We start from the raw sequence: 12573 nt of genomic DNA, 5'->3' as shown, positions 1-12573 counted from the left end.
ACTACTTATCACACTTTAGGCATGCAGTAAATTGCAAACCGCAAAGATTAAACCACCATTAGGATGATGTGGCATCTTGTTAGTTCTCTTTTCCCATATAATAAATGGAAAATGGTATTAGTACTTACTTATGAGTAAGTACCGGCATGCATAGCATCTAAATTTGAAGCATATGTTATTTCTTAAAAGTTCTCAATATAACAAACAACACCTTTCCCCAAATTTCAGGGTTTTCACACAACAAAGTTTATTTCTTGCTCATAGTCAAATGAATGTTCACAGTTGATTCTAGGAGAGTGGTGCTGAGGGGCTGTGCTCCGTGTAATCATTCAGGAACCTAGACTTTCATTTGGTGGCTTTGCCATTCCTTAGAGTCATGAAGTTTCCTGCTGGATTCTCTGTATCCAGCAGGCAGGTAAAGAGAGAGTGTTTGATGCTTGGTGGATCACATAGAGCTGAGGAGTCAGGCCAAAAAGTGCCATATATTACTTCTAACTATTTTTCACTGTTAAGAACTCAATTACATAGCACCATCCAGTCACAGAGCAGGCTGTGCCAAGTAAGAAGAAATGGGTTTTAGTGAATCCATAGCATTGTCTCTGCTAACACGAGAGTTTATTGTAAGTACGTTCAAGTTTTATAAAACTGTGACTAATGTAAATATCATTTTCTTCCTGAGGACAAGGAAAAATCTTTGAAAACTAAGTGGATTAAAAATGTATGACGTATGCAAAATGATTCATTCTAATTAACAAGAGCAAAAGGGGTTGTTGTTTAATTGTTGTTCAGTGTGTGGCTGTGTACATTTGAGAGACAGAGAAAGGGATACAGAATATATTCCTCTTTTGTATTTATTAGGGTTGTTGACTTGGTCTTACCCAAACCAGAAATAGTGAAATGCTTCACATGTAAAATGAATGCTTACATTGTTCCTTTCTACTTGTACTTTTCCCTGTTTTCACCTTTTCTTGCCAGGTCATTCTTATTTTTCCATTTATTTATTCATTCAACAACATTTATTGAGATCGAATTACCAGGCATTCTGAAAGAGGCAGGAGGAACAAGGCACTCCTTCTGCTGTCCCCTACAGCTTTGTGGGACAGAAAGAAGTATAAGGTAAGTAGGAGATGGGCAATGGCACAGATAATTGCAAAGCAGCCCAAGAACTACAAAAATTACAAATAAAATATTTTAGAGATTAGAATGAATTATTTATGCCTTCTGACAAGCAGTTACTAAGTGCTGACATTACACATAGCTATATATTGGTAGAATTTGGGGTGGGGCTATACGAACACAGAAATTACAGTATTTATCCTAATAAAGGTTACAGTTATTTCATGAGATAAAATACATTTTTATAACCAAAACAAAGAACACTTGTGAATGTGTTCTTCAAAAGTGTTCTTTATAGCAAAACATTTAGATGGATTTATATATACTGAGTTCCTTGGGAAATACAATAAACAAAAAGCCAAAGGTCACTGTTGGCTGTAGATTTCAGCCATTGGGCATCTTCTTGAAGTGGCCAGAAAACTTTTAACTAACTGCCCTCCACGCTGGGTGCTCCAGTTAACAGAGTCCCTGAGAGGCGAAACAGAACAGTTAAGCTTTATTCAATGTAGGTTTTAATCTTGAAGTTCGGGAATTGGGGAGATTTAGTCATTTATTTTTGAGCTCATGGAAAGAAGGGGTTGATAGCAACAGCTTACCCCAGTTAGCAGGCAGGCTCCCCACACAGCTGTGCTGGCCTATTTCAATTAGGATCCTTTAGGACTTACATCACCTCTGGTATGCCAGTCCTAAGCCACTCATGAGCCAGTACTGCCAATCAAGCCAAAATTCAACCACATGGTATGGTTTTTATGATGTAGACAGAAAATGACATGCACTTGTCACATTCTGGTGAAAACACAAAGTTTGAAGCCAGCTCTCTACAAGAAGAAAATTAGTAACAACGACAAGACTGTAAAACTTGATTTACACACATTTTCCTGTGATTATCTCAACACACTTAACCAGTGGGTTATTCACAGCGATTCAAGGAATGCTCTCACTCAAGAAACGACTCCAGTCCTCATGTTATGAAGAGGTCACTTCTGGGTCACTCTACTCATGAGACCACAAGAACAGCAGAATATGCTTACTGAGAGGAGGGCACAAGTAAACTTACGTAGTTGGACCTGAGAGGGTATCATTCCTGGAAACGGAAAGATACATGAATTAAAAGCAGAGGTGCCACTTGACCAAAGAAGCAGAACTACACATATGAATTTAGGAATCACTGAACATGTGAAGAACTAACCCCCCGATGGTCTCTGGAAGTCATTTTTTCTCTTAACTTGGTTCACAAACTGTATCTACATGATATTCTACAAGGTGCTTCGGGAAAAGCAGAAATTCATAGGACACTATATTTTTCCTGGAAGAGTTTAAAATTATATTCTGATTAAGCCAAAATAAATGGGAGAACCAAAACACCAGGCCATGTCTCATGCTGATACAATCACCAAGCAAAATGCAGCCCAAATAAACTAAGTTAAAAAAAAAAATGAGTAACTTGTGTAGGTTAATCACACTTTACTGATAAAAACTGCAAATGCTAACTGTAATTTTGTTAGTAGGACATAAGGATAAACTTTGTGCAGCTACTAAGTTTGAGTAATAGCCTACCCCATGGTGTGCCGGAGGACTGCTTTCCAATTTATTTATACATAATAGCAAAGGGGCATCAACGGGCATTAATACACACAAATATACAAACACATATATGCATTTATTTATTCATTCTCTTTGTCTCTCAAAAGGCTTCAACATCCATATACTTTTTCAAGGAAAAACTTTCCGGTGTAACAGGATTCTTCTGTAGTTCACTAGTGACCACTGTTGGACATTCTTCTCCCCTCAACTTATATGAAGCGTCAGAACTGGTGTATGTGAAAATAATAATGGTGGCCAGAAGGCCGTCCTGAACACACTGAAACACTAAAAACAGGAGCTTGAGAAAACAAAAACATAGCTGGCCATGTCTAGACAAGAAACTTCACAAAAACATGAAGAAAGTGATTTTTAAATTTTAAATGTTTTATTGTGTTCTGGTAATCTATTTGAAGGGTCTTCAAGCTTGATTTAAAGACAATCTAGGCATGAGGATAAGAAATTGATGTAGAGTGAACAATTATAGAAAAGTGCTGTGCATGCACATGAACACATACGGACATACATGCTGCTGGAACAGGCTACGGTCTGCTGTAAATAAGGGACTTAACATTCATCCCACAAGCTAATGGTGCTTCTTCCCATCCAAGATAGATCCACTTAGATAATAGTGGAAGAGAGTGCCAGAGGACTGAAGGGAATGGGCTATTGTGTTTGACTAGTTGCCATGTATAAATGAGTACACAGAAGAAAAAGAAATTCAACAGAAAAACACATGTACTTTATTATAATTCCTAGTGTTACTCTTGCAACCCTCACAATAGCAGGTGAAAGAGCTTAAAACTACTTAAAAGAAAGAAAAGGCAAATGCAAATTTGATTAAATGCCTTTCTGACAAGAAGTGATTTGACTTCAAGTGTAGATGGACACATATGTCAATGGCCGGTCATGGTTTTTTCCACATTCTTTTTGAGCTTAACAATTGAAACAAAAGAGGGAGAACAGAAATGGGAGAGCAGGATGGGAGGATTGGGAAAGTGGCATTATGTAGCTTAATTTCACCTGAATATCGATGAAATCTCCTGATCAGTACTTCTGTCGTCTTGTGCCCAGAATATAAGAGAAATCTATGATATATGCTCTGTGCATGAAAATATGGGTGGTAACCTAAAATAGATTCAAGACACAGGAAGCCCATTCTCTCAGAAACAAGCTTCAAGGGAAAGAATTTTGACAGAATGGAGGCTGAACAACCTTCAATATTTGTACACACTCAAGAACCAAGTCATGATACAGATGATTCAGCTGTCAATGAAATGAAGGCTATTTTGGGAAGGTAGAAACTGGACTAGCCACTAACTACACAGGATGTTTTCCAATTAAGTTACAGACCTTTAGAAATTGTCCAAAATAAGCCCAAAGGTAGACAGAATCCTTGCAATGTGTAAAAGAGGGGGGGGGAACTATAGGAAAAACAAGACCCTCTATTCAATTTCTCTATTAAGCTTGAAGGTTGAGCTGATGATGCCACACTTCTAGTTTTAAGCCAAGTACAGAGCAGGCTAAAGGTCACTTTCTCTTAAGCCAATAATTAAATTTTGGCTACCATGCTAAAGGGGCAGTTAATGAGCAAGTCTAACAAGTGCTCATGAGATAGTACAAATCTTTAATGATTAAGATGATGCAAAAAGCCTAAATAGCTGCAATGAAGAATACAGACCAAATGGTACCCCTGCTTTCATTATTGCTAAATATTTACAACCACCATACAAAGCAAACATGTTGTATTCTTTCCATTGTTTGACCTTTGGGTTCAAATATAAGCTTATTTCACTATCTGCAAAATGGGTTTAAAAATATCTTATTTGTATGATTATTGTAAGGATTCATTGTAATGATTTTCAAACAACTAGGCTAGTGTTTGGCACATTCAGACACAAAATACATGACAGCTATTATTAATGCTGTTATTGCTTTGCAAAGGGATTTATGTAAATACCAGTCAGTTCTTTCTTTTGTAACAAAACTCTCAGATTTCCAATTCATTTAAATGCAGGCATAAAACAAACCTAGGTTTGCTTTTATATTATCTTCATAATACAATTATTGTAATTTAAACATGATAGATTTTAAGTCCTTTTGAAATAAGCATATACTCCTTTTCATTCCACATAAGTCAAATTATATGTTCAAATACATATATGAATATTCAAGATATCAGAGAAGGATATAATGCATTTACCAAATGGATAGCAAAACAATCTATTCCTGAATGGGAAAGTTTTACTCAAGTATAATGAGATCATACTTCCATATGAAAATATCAAAAAAATCTAATGTGTACTGGTAATTTGCTTTATGATGTAATTTAATGGGAAAATAACACACACTTTAAAAAATCACAAAGAAGGAAAGATGAGACAAACTAATGGTGTACACAAGTAACACATCCCATATGGAAAAAATGAGACACCTTTCAGAAATTGCTTGCTCCACAAGTCATAAAGCATACCTAAACATTCTGTTCTTTATATTTTTCAGAACAGCTAAAACTTATAGTCTACTCATGCTTAAAATGTGGTTTGCCTTTAAATTTCTATGAAAAATTAAAAATATATTTCTATATTTATAGCACTTGCAATGCAGCATTATAATTTCTTAGCTACCATGATGCAAATCCTTAAGAAGTGGGAATATATAAAATATTTAATCTCTTTCTGATTACTCTATTTGATGAATCTTCCTGGAGTTTGAGTTCTTCAATTTGTAGCAAAAGGCTTGCCTCCCTACTTCAAAATTATAGTGCAGATCAGATTTGTCATAATCTAATCAGGACAAAACATTCTTTCTCCATCAAGGAATCAATGCAACCTATACATTTACTACATTTTTACCTGGTTCTCTTCTTGCCTTGTTACCATCTGAGGAAGTTCTGTCATGTTATAAATGTGACAGGGAAAGCTACAATCACATTTGTTTGGATCAGTGTGTGCAAATTTTGGAATCAAACCTTCAGATGAAGCTTACTAAGCTGCCTGCCCAGAACACTCTGGTTTAAAAAAATGTGCATTGCTATTAATATTTTGAGTGTAGATTTATTTTGGACAGTCAATGTTCATTTTCTGCCCATAAAACCAAGTATGAGTCACAATGGAACATTTACTTTGAGTCAAAAAATGCAATGTGTACTGATGTTCAAGAGCAGAGCATCTTATCACTATGACTGTGGTAATCAGCCATACCAAAAGTCATCATTTTTTTTTCTTCTTTAAAAGTAAATTTGAGATCAAAGACCATAATCCTCAATTCATAAATCCTAGCATTAACTTCTATCCATAAATGACTTGTGGTAATTATGAGCTATAATCTGGGTTGGCTGCAAAGAGGCTCTCATTCCCCTCTTCACCTGGTTCCATAGTACATGTGCATAGAGGGAAAATAATTCATAAAAGGCAGTATGAGAAAGCCCCGCAAAGCCTATCCTTCAAAAAATTCCAGGAACACCACAGTGAGTGAGTTTGATTTCAGGATGACTGTTATCCAAATTCCAAGCATACACACCACCATGTATACAGTCCTCAGCTCCCAAACTCCATGCAGTATATCCCAAAGTTCATGTCTCAGTATCAGTGTTACTATACAGCAGTAACCAATTCCAGAAAGTCTTGCAGACTTTATCTTGCTTGGAAAGTTGGGGTTAAAAGTTCTGGAAGGAGTTTTCTCTTTGTAATAGTGTAAATCATTTTAGCTGGAGTTTTAACATAAAGACACACACACACACACGTGCACACACACACACACACACACACACCAGCACCCAGACTCAATGGCAATAGCAATGTATTGAAATGAAAAGGCATTTACCAGGAGCAGGAAAGCCAGAAAGAGGAGCAGTGTGCCAGGAGTTGCCCGACGGCAGCATTCCATGCTTGGATCCTTGCCGGAATCCGAATCGGACACTGAATAAGCTGCTAAGTGCTCCTCTGCCTGCTGTCACATCCAGTACTGGTGCTAACACTCCAGTCCTGCCTATCAGCTTCCATCAGCCCCGCTCACATTTCCTGACCGAGGGGTGGGTGGGTGGATGGGTGGGGGGTAAGCTGAATGGAATCTCTCTCGGAGCAGGCAGCCAGCCAATCAGGCTCCTGCTAATCAGACATGCTGAATAACAAAGCCAGGGGGACAGAGAAAGTGTAACAGTGCGAGCAAAAAAGGGGAGAAAGGACGAAAAAGAAAGGCGAGCGAGCAGCAGAGCGAGAAGGGAAATGCAAAAGATGCAGAATTGCAAAAGATGAAGCCAAGCACTGTGCTTCCCATGGACCTGGTTAGTTCTTTGTGAGATGCATTTCTATTTGCCATTTGCCTGTGCTGATGTCTGTTGCTTTGTAAAGTACAGTAGCTCCCTGTGATTGTGTATTGTTCCATTCAGGAGAGAAACTTAATCCCTGTCAATATATAACATATACCATAAAGGGAAAGGACCATAGACAAAAACCGACTTAATGTACCCTGTAAACGTGTTCTGTACAACTGTTTTATTTCTCCTCCATAAAGTTCCTCTTTATTTTCTCTCTTGACTTGGAAAAGAAATACGCTATACATTTTCCGAAGGTTCCTCCCTAAGCCTGAACAGTGGCAGAGTTATATTGTGTTATTAAGGACTTCATTTGGAAACAACAACAAAGCAGGCTGCTTCTTTGTAAAGTGACAATTTAAGGCATTTAAGATTTGCTAATTCTAAAGGCACAATTAAAAATTTAGATCCCCTACTTTAAAAAGAAACCCTCAACAAAGACCCCGAGATGAGTGGGGCTGAAATTTGGGGTGGAGGAGCAGCCCGATTTTGATGCACTGCCAATTCTCAACTATCTGCTTTAGCCACGGGAGAGAAAGAAAGCATGAATTAAATCCTCAGTTAATCCCCAAACTTAACTTTTAACCAAGTTTCAGCCTCCTCCGCACCTCACCCACATCCTTTATCAGAGCTGCTACAGGGCAGAAAAGGCTGAACTGAGTTTTACCTCATTTTTCCATCCACTATTGCAAGAGGGTTGGACAGGATGACCTTGGAGGCCAGTCCAGCCCTGAAGGAAGAGCTGATGAGCAGTGAAATGACGACAAGGCCGGCAACAGCAACAAGAAGGTCAGGAAGCTTCTGAAGCTGCGTAATCCACCAGCGAGTGAGATTTGACTCTACCAGAGGAAGGTTTTATTACAGTTTTAGAAAAGCGTCAAGTGTCAAACAAGGATGTATTTCCCCTTATCTACAAAGGAAATCACTGAGTTTCGAAAGAACAAAATAGAAGCCTTGGCCTTACATTGCCATAGGTGTGTCACCAGGATGTTTTCCCTTTACAGATCTCCTGATAGACCAGAAATATATGCGGTGGAGGTACAAGGCATTTAGAATTAATGTTCTTTCCTTTCATTATTAAAAAAAATACTGACAAGTGGTATGAAACACACAGATATGGAAAACCTCATCAAGCCATAATGGGCATGTGAATACTGGCAGGTCTGCCTATATATACCTGCTCTGGTTGCTTTTCAAAAAGGTGAAGAAAAGCAGGTTGTTCAACTTCAGGTTACCTACTTCGTATGGCATATCAATTAGAGAGAGAGAAACTTTAAAAATCCTATTTTCAAGCTGTTAGGAAAGTCAAGGTCATACAAAGATTCACCTTTGTTCTTAGTCCTAAGCATGTGGACCTAGAAAAATGGATAGTACAAATCCATAACAAAGAGGGCCTATTCTTGAAATATCCTTTTTCCTTTCAGAAAGATTAGTTTTACAAATCTCTCAAAAACTAGCTAATGCTTGTAAGCTAAAGAGTATTCAAAGTAGATATAAAAATGTTTAACTGTCTTTCCACTATTGTTTTTATCTGAAATCCTCATCACATTAAAGAAACGTGATTGATTGAAATAAACTTTCATTCATAAAGCTACATTATATGTGTCTCTCTGTTACATACCAGAGCTTTCTGCTAAAGGATTTATTTTTTTCCCTCCTATCATAGTCATTAACTGAAGAGTTCCAACTAGTTCTATTAATGAAACATTTTACCTAATACCACCTCCTCCCTCTTCACACATAAACCCTGCTCATTAAGCATATCCAAAGGGAAGAGCAGGTAATGGGAGAAGGAGTAGTACCAACAATGCTAATGACAAGATTCTATTTGTAGAGAAATAGAAAAAAAAAATTGGCAAGGTCAGAAAATAACTGGTAACCACTTATATGCTAGACTAGATTCCTTTCTGCTTTGCAAATAAATACTGCTTAGGTGTTTTGAGTCAGAAATGTCTGCCCTGGAGTTTTGATGGGCATGGTAATGTATAGCAAAGATGGTCACCTCAGTGAAGTCACCGGATAATACACTATTTTAAAGTCAAGGCCTCAATCATCTATTGAATGCCTGGAGGATGCGCACCATACTGTCTCATGCTTCTGATTCCTCACAGCATTTTCCTTCCTGTTGGGAATACCCAGAGAAACGAGGAAAAGCAATTGCACAGCCAGAGTTACAGAGTGCAGGGGAAGTTACAAATTTGCTATCACTTCAGCAAAAGGACAACAAAATCAAGTCGGGGGAAGGTGATTGGGGAAAGTTTTGGTAATGAGCTAATTTTGATATTGACCAAAATTTATGTGCTATTTTTATGGCTTACAAAATGATTATACATCTACAATCTCATTTGACCTTTATCACTACTTTTTAAAATAATCACCCCCATTTTATATACGTGGAAACTGAGGCTCAGAAAAGTTAAGTGACTAGGCTGAAGCCTCACTGGCTAGAACTGGCCATTGAGCCACGGTTCACCGACTCGACTCTAAATCCACCCTCATCTCATTTTCATATATAGGCATTCATATCTATATATGATGTATACACACACATATATTCAGATGTTAACAGTGATGGGGTTGGAGGGGGATGTTTCTAGGAACAGGAAAGCAGCAGATGTAGACTACCAGGGTTTACTATGGGTATATGTTACCTGACCATGGAAAGTATCTTATTTTAGCCTCCAGCTTCTGTGGCTCTCAACTTTCTCATTTCTCAACCTTTTTCAGCACCTAGGAAAAATGACATAAACTTGAGGCAGTCTAGATCCACACTAACGGCAGCTGGGGAAAGGCCCTTTATGGCATCTGAGCAGGGCGTTGGCTGAGTTCCTTTTTCCCTCTTCAGGTATCGGAATTAAAGCCGTCTGCAAGTGTGTGGGCAGAAGCACTAGCAGAAGCCACGGCAGCCGAATAATACTGGTTACTGGCTTCATGCGCAACGTATTAGGTGAAATGAAAGCAGAAGTGAGAGAGAGTGTCAGGGCTGTCTGAAGCGTCATTCCAAACGGTATGGATTTAACAATACTTAATTTAAAAAACACCAGCTTGGACAGAAGCAAGCTGTTAACGTTCAGTGTGCTTTATGGCAGGAAAGAGTGAGCTAAACTTTCGGTATTTCTCCCCCTGGGGAGAATTCGTTACAAGTCTCGCTCTGGAGCCACCTGTCTCTTTCTTCAGGTTGAGCCTCTTAGCTTGGCTCTTCAGCTGCAGAAACCAGCATACAGAGAACACAGGGTCTCCTGGAAAGAACTCAGGGCTGGGAGGATTTCAAGAGCTGGGCAGGGCCTAATCTCCCCTCTTTAAGGAGGTGGTTATGGCAGCATCTGAGCCTTGTTTTCCTCAGAGGGATGCAGTGAAGTTCAATTTCCCTGGCTAATTCTGAAAAATAAAGTGAGGGTGAAATAAAGTAAGGGTGAACAAGATAAAAATATAGGAAGCAGACTGCTGTTCTCAAGGGAAGAACTGGAATTCGAGCATTACTCTGCAACTTGCCAACTCACCTAGAATCCATTTAACACCAAAGCCATTAGAGCATTCATTATAGTTTTCAAATCACCTTTCACACATGATCTAATGTGATATGAACAGAAACTCTAGGAGGTAGAGAGTGATTATTATCCCAAATCTGCAGATACGAAATCGGTGCTCTTACATAGAAAGTAGGTTCATCAAAGTTATTAGCAGGCAGGAAATGTGGCACTCTATCAAAGGCTGTTTGACTTTCCCCAGGACTACCATCTGAGATGTTGACAGAGGAAAATAGTTATGTATGGAGGGTCTTTCATGTGTAGGTGATTTTCTAAATATTTTGTATTTATTATTTCATGTGGTCCTTAACAACAGCTCTATGGGGTAGGTATATTTATTAACCTCATATAGATATTTTTAATGGTGGATTAGCAGCCAACTTCATCCCAACTGTGCCTGAAGTCCAGAAACATTTCCTAGACTCCCTTGCAGCTAGGGTACTGGATGAAATTGAGATCTGGCCACTCTGAAGTACTCCACAGATTTAGAAGTAGAAAGTAAGGCAGAGGCTACTACACTTTGCTCTCTCTGCTTATAAAAATGGCTACAGAGCAATAAGGTTTTTCTTGTAACCATGCTAACCAGTCACTATTTTTGCAGGTGTCAAGAGGCAGGCATGGGATATGCATTTATTAGCTGAATCAGGGAAGGTGGGCATGGCTCTTGCAGCTCTTGATATTTCATTCAGCTTTTCCATTCAGCAGATGACTTCCTGGCTATGGAAGAAGCAGCTAACACATCACTCCCACAGTGATGTGTTTCTATAAAGCAGCACTGGAATCTTCAGAAAGCTCAAATTAGAGTCTTTTTCTTTGGTAATTCGAATGTGTGTTATTTAACATGCTATAACATATCACCTTCTGCTTAAATTAGCAAGAATAAACTCTGTTCTTTGCAACAGAATCCTGACTGATCTATCCCCTTTAACAGAGAGCACTGCAGCATACAGAATTAAAGAACTTGCCCAAATCATATTTTCAGAAAGGGCCAAGATCTGAACCCAAGCAATCTGTGTTCATAACTACAAAGCTATACTGCCTCTTTGTAGAGCAAAGGGCCATGAGAATTCAGGTAAGGGACATGTCATTGCTTATTTAAGGACTCAGTGAGGAGTCTGGTAGAAGAAAATGGAAATTGAAGAAGGCTTTGAGATGTACACAGACTTTTAGGTGATGAAAATAAACTAGAGAAAGGCTTTACAGCTGCAGAGAGCAGAGTAAGCAGAGAGAAAGTAGAAAAGGTAAGACTCCTGCTTTTATTCAATCTGATTCACTATTGCAGGTTGTCTAACGGGCAAAAATTATGATTTTAGATTCTTTGTCCCACGGGTTTCCTCTCTTTCCCCGCAAAGTGTCTAGCACAGCATGTCACTTATGTGACGAACTCAACAATTGTAAAACTGGATCTGATTCATCTCCAGCTGACTGAAGCCTCGAGGGCCTCTGCTTATAGTTCTTCCTGTAAGGCTTCATTCAAGGCTTCTCATACTGTAGGTGCTTGATTAAAATCTCTGACCCCAGCCAGTATCAGAAAGGAATTCTGGAGGCTGTTTGGTACCATGGAAAGAACTCAGTTTTTGGAGCCAGACAGTTCATATCTTAGCTGTTGCATTTATTACTTGAAGGACTTTAAGGAAATAAATTGCTGAAACTTTAAGCTTAGGGTTTGTTTGTTTGCTTGCTTGCTCTGTTTTAAGCTTTTGAACAATGAGAGTTATGTTCACCATCACTGGGCAGTTTTGGGCAGGAGAGTGAGAGGTCTGGAGAGTGTCCAGATCAGAGCCTGACACAAGTAGGAGGCTTGTATTGATACAATACAACCAATTTATGATATAAATATGTATATAAGCATATGAGAAGTTGTATTGGTACAATACAACTGATTTCTTATATAAATTATATAAGCATATATAATATACTTATATATAAGTATATAAGAGCCTTCCCCATTGCTACTTATATACTTATATTATTATATAAGTATATATAACATAATTTATATAATATATAATTATATAATATACTATATATAAT

The 12573-nt window shown here is 38.3% G+C and overlaps 1 protein-coding gene across 4 annotated transcripts in view; it reads right to left on the bottom strand.

Annotated features, from left to right (window-relative positions):
• ADAMTSL1 (ADAMTS like 1) overlaps positions 1-12573 on the bottom strand; it is a 982413-nt gene that overhangs the window by 428665 nt on the left and 541175 nt on the right. Inside the window, exon 1 of one of the 4 annotated variants that reach the window (XM_003928137.4) lies at positions 6523-9135. The exons of the other annotated variants lie outside the window; for them this stretch is intronic. Within the exon in view, the coding sequence (XP_003928186.3) occupies positions 6523-6585 (63 nt within the window). The 5' untranslated portion in view covers positions 6586-9135. Of the gene's footprint in view, positions 1-6522; positions 9136-12573 lie in introns of those variants that run through there. 4 annotated transcript variants of the gene reach the window in all.

The sequence above is a fragment of the Saimiri boliviensis genome, chromosome 2, assembly GCF_048565385.1.
Source record: "Saimiri boliviensis isolate mSaiBol1 chromosome 2, mSaiBol1.pri, whole genome shotgun sequence".
NCBI classification, from domain to species: Eukaryota; Metazoa; Chordata; class Mammalia; order Primates; family Cebidae; genus Saimiri; species Saimiri boliviensis.
This window is presented reverse-complemented; position numbering and strand designations above follow the sequence as displayed.